The sequence below is a fragment of the Octopus bimaculoides genome, chromosome 8 (genome assembly GCF_001194135.2).
Source record: "Octopus bimaculoides isolate UCB-OBI-ISO-001 chromosome 8, ASM119413v2, whole genome shotgun sequence".
Classification (NCBI taxonomy): domain Eukaryota; kingdom Metazoa; phylum Mollusca; class Cephalopoda; order Octopoda; family Octopodidae; genus Octopus; species Octopus bimaculoides.
Genome location: NC_068988.1, coordinates 9,848,207 through 9,852,826, shown reverse-complemented (window position 1 = coordinate 9,852,826; position 4,620 = coordinate 9,848,207). Strand labels below are relative to the sequence as shown.

Here is a 4,620-nt window from a genome sequence, read left to right as displayed (position 1 = left end):
AATTTTATTGAAATATTATATAGGAGGTATTCTGATATGACATCCGTACTTGGATATATCTACGGATATATGACGTCTGCCTCAAATTCTGTTGCCACTGCATCTATCTATCGTAAAATTCCTCTCATTTTGATCAGACATTATACAACTATTGCTATTACAATTAGTAATAACGCATCAAGCTGGCAGAAACGCTAGCACGCCGGGCGAAATGCATAGCTGTATTTCGTCTGTCTTTATTTTCTGAGTTCAAATTCCGCCGAGGTCGACTTTGCCTTTCATATTTCAGAGTCGACAAATTAAGTACCAGTTGCGTAGGGGTCGATCTAATCAACTGGATCATCCCCCAAAAACTAGGGCCTTGTGCCTAGAGTACAAAAGGATATATATTCTACCGATGCCTAATTAAAAATAGCTGACGACTATATTGGCAGAGTTTTTACTGAAGGTCTAGATTATTCGTAAGTAAATATTGGCTGAATGATTCACGATACTGCCAAGTTTCTGTCCTTATGTTATCAAAATATAATAAACCTCTTTCTAAATCATTCTATACATTCATTGAAAATAACAGCTAATTAATTTTTCTCTTTTCTTCTTTTCAGATGCTAGGAAGTTTTATTACTTACATACTGGTTGTGATCCAGACAAAATCTTTATAGCTGCCCTCTCTTCCTTATTATACATTTCCAATGATAAATTATATGCGAAGCTCGATTTAACAACATTACCTCGCCAGTACATGAATTCGGACCACGTCCCTACAAACCTTTCCGAAGCAAGATTCTTGAAAAGATTAAAAAATAGCGTGATACTGTATCGAGTTCCAACCTCTCCTACCAGCGTTAGATTGATTATGTAATCTTTGTTATCAGAAACACATGCTGCTATTGATTTTCAACTAGTTTACTTACAACTGACCATCACTTTTGTCGAAAAGAATATTTTTCACTTTGATTTTTCTCAATATATATTGTATTTTCCTTCCCACTCATCTGGGCAACATGTTTTTCGTTTCTCTCATTTTCATCAATATATAAGACCGATAAATCACTGGATGTATATTATAAATGTTCAACCTTACATTACGTAGCTTCATTTTTGGCAATATTTTCTTGAAATAAAATATCATGATGAATCTAGTTACTGAATTCAATTATTCATTTTACTTAATTAAATGCCTGTACATCAGGGTAAAGGAAATTATGTCAATATAAAGCTATTTTATTTCAGGAATTACTCATATGTCTTATTTCGATGGAAGTACAAGATATTGGCAGTCGGAGTATGTTGAATCAATTACTTTTAATGGACAAGCAATCATCTTTACATGAATCTATCTTTCCTAAGACTAAACCCTATACTAACACTTCAAAAATATTTTCAATATGGTCGCTTGAAATAATGTTTTAAAAGAAATACTTAAGAACCTACAGTGACTGTGTAAATACCACATTCTAAAAAATATACCTTAAAACACCGAGTACGGTCAGCGTCGCCATCTGTCTCGGAATCCGAAAAAAGCTGACAATGTGTCTTCTGGTTTAACAGCCAGAAGACACATTGTCATCTTTTTTCTCTTGGAGTGAGTGACTTTCCTGGGGCATTCCTCAAAGTCGGACGGATTTAGACGAGAAATGCATATTTTGTCAGTTAACAAGTTTGTTTCATTTCTTTCTGATATTTATCGTACAATTATTCGGTATCAAAACAGTGGGGTATCTATGATTGTTTTTGGTGAGTGTTGCCCAAATCAAATACGGCGTTTGAAATCATCAGCAAACATAGCGTATGCATACAAGTGGGTAGGTCGAGCTAACTCCTTTTCTAGTAAGAGTTAACTCCCTTTCCCTTGACTGTTGCCCGAAAACCTTGGGCCCGATAGTTTTGGTGTCAGCTCGGCTAGAAAGGGTGTTGCCCGGGCTACTAGGGCAAGACCCCTGCATCTGCCACTGCGATGTGTACACATTTTATCTTCTATCTTTTACTTGTTTCAATCAGTAGATTGTGGTGCACTACCTAAAATAATTTTTAGTCTAATGAATCTACCTTAGTACATTTTTAAAGCCTGATGCTTACTCTTTTGGTCTCTCGTGCCTAACTGCTAAGTTACGGGAACGTAAACACACCAACGCCAGTTGTTAAGCTTCGGCGAAAGACAAACACAAACACAAAGGCACACACACATATACAAATTTTCCAATATACCACGGTTTCTTTTTCAGTTTTCCTCTATCAAGTCCACTTACAAAGTTTTAGTCGGCCCAAGGCTATAGTAGAAGACACTAGTAGAAGACTGGGCCTGGAGACATGTGGATTTTGGAGCAAACTTCTTACCACACACCCACACTCGCTTTCTAGAATCCTTTGACCATCAGAGAGAGTATTTTTGATACCTTCTTAGGACCTGAATTCATTTATGTGACCCCTAGAGTTTACTTGACTATTTCACGCATAGAGCAAAAAGAAGAAACCAGCAATTTGTGTGTGTGTGTGTGTGATTAAAAAGTAAAGTTTTTATCCATTCGTTTATGCCAATTCTTTAAAATTTAATTTTAAATATTTGATGTTACCTAAGAAAGGTTACGAAAAATGTAAACTAGCACCTAAATTATCTTTTAGCATAAAACTTTGATTCATTTAAAAAGATTATAATCCAGTAGAATTTCTCATGCCTCCAATCACCCCCAGGATGGCAAAAGGGTCAATTAGTTCAGTTTTCTTTCTACTTTCCCCAACTTTGAAACAGATAGGAAGAATATTATCATTCTCAGAAAAGAGAAACCAAAGCTTAAGCTGAAAATCAAAACCGAAGTGGGCAGCAAAATGATGCGGCATTACACATATTGATCTTCAATATATACTAAATTCAAATAACGATAAACGTAAACAAACAAACGAAGTTTGCTTTTAGAAGCGTTGAGATGTCTTAGAAAGTTAAAGAAGTGATTTTTAAATCCTCAAACGCAGGATAATGCTAATAATATAGCCTGAACGGGATAAACTACCCCTATTTTTCAGAAAAAAGTGTATTTCTGCAAAATAGGGGTAGTTTATCCTGTTCAGGCTATATTATTAGCATTATCCTGCGTTTGAGAATTTAAAATCCCTTCCAATATATACATTTTTGTGCACAAAAAATTTGTTGAGTGTGACCTCATAGTTTCAGCCAGATAAGCCATTGTAAGACTGCTGACAACATTGAACTGACAACATTGAACTGACAACAATATTCTTGTATACGAATAATACTTTGTATTCTTAAAAAGGAATGGAGAGCAACCCATGAGATTAATGTAACATCGCTATTGACATTTTGTACATAGCATGTTATGCAAGTTAAGTGATTTCCCTTAAGTGGAAGAATGATAGTAACCTCAGTTTCGAAGACACAATTGGCTATTGATTAGGTTATTTTCTGCTATTTTCACATCAAAGGAAACTGATCGATCATGTACGCAGAAATCTTTATATTTATACATGTATACTTATATACTTCCATCTAAGTGGAATCAATTAACATGCAAAGCGTAAGTTATCTACAATATGTCAGTAGCTGAATAGCTCTAGCATGTCTATCTATCTATCTATCTATCTATCTATCTATCTATCTATCTATCTATCTATCTATCTATCTAATTATCTATCTATCTATCTGTCTGTCTGTCTGTAGCGTCGAGCCAAGAGCACATCGAGTTGCAAGGCGAGACGCTGAAAGAATAGAAAACTGTGAGACACAAGAAGCATTATAAAAGTATGCGTTGCTGCGTGTCTTCGCAGCAAGAAACTACATGTACAACAGGAAACTGCAAGAAACTAGATCTTTATACTGTGTGGCGAGATTTTTTCTCTGTCTTCCTTTTCTGTTGGGATTTCCTCTATCCCCTGTTTCTGAAGAAGAGCTTTGCTCGAAACGTAAAACCACCTTTCTTTCCTTCCCTGAGCGTCTGTTAATACTTTATACGTACTACGTTCTCGCGTTGTTTTTTTTTATTATTTACTGCATATATGTGTATGTGTGTGTGTGTCTGACTCTAGGTGTGGTAGAGACGTTCAGTTGAGAAAGCAGTGTGAGGGCAGTCGACGGAAGAGAGGTACACTGTGAGGGCATTACAGATGCGCAGATTGTGGTGCAGGGAACAAAGCTGACGCTGCAAGCAATTGTAGTTGGCCACTTGTGGACGAGATCGACGTGGTGATGGGGATGTATGTAATCACCCGTTTAGGAGGTGTCACTGTCAACGAGGCCGGTGTAACATTTGGGGTGGCAGGGAAACCGTGTATGATGAGACCGTGCATTAGTGAGAACCGCGAAGAAAACTATGCTGCGCACACCATTGAAGACCAGGACTTTCATGCTGTCTTCGATGGCCAGAAGTGGACAGTGGAATGGCACTGGAAGGAATAGCCCCGACGTTGAAAAATAAAGTGGGCTGCTATCAGCATACTTTGAAAGGAGACCCAGAAGCGAGTTCAAGGGGGAGGTGGAGCGGTGGATTAAGGAGAGCATATTGATCCCTTGGGAAGAAGAAGTAGAGAGTGGAGTCCTGCCGCTGATGGCGGTGGCACAGCCCACGAAGCATAAGGTCAGACCAGTGCTTGACTTCTGAGAGCTGAATG

General features: G+C 37.6%; 1 protein-coding gene across 3 annotated transcripts in view; it reads left to right on the top strand.

The window, feature by feature from the left end:
• LOC106880719 (uncharacterized) overlaps window positions 1–1,079 on the top strand; it is a 49,805-nt gene extending 48,726 nt beyond the window's left edge. For all 3 annotated transcript variants that reach the window (XM_052969932.1, XM_052969931.1, XM_052969933.1), the window contains one exon: window positions 606–1,079. In XM_052969932.1, coding sequence (XP_052825892.1) covers window positions 606–662 — 57 coding nt within the window. In that variant the 3' untranslated portion in view covers window positions 663–1,079. The remainder of the gene's footprint in view (window positions 1–605) is intronic.
• Window positions 1,080–4,620: the final 3,541 nt, after the last annotated feature.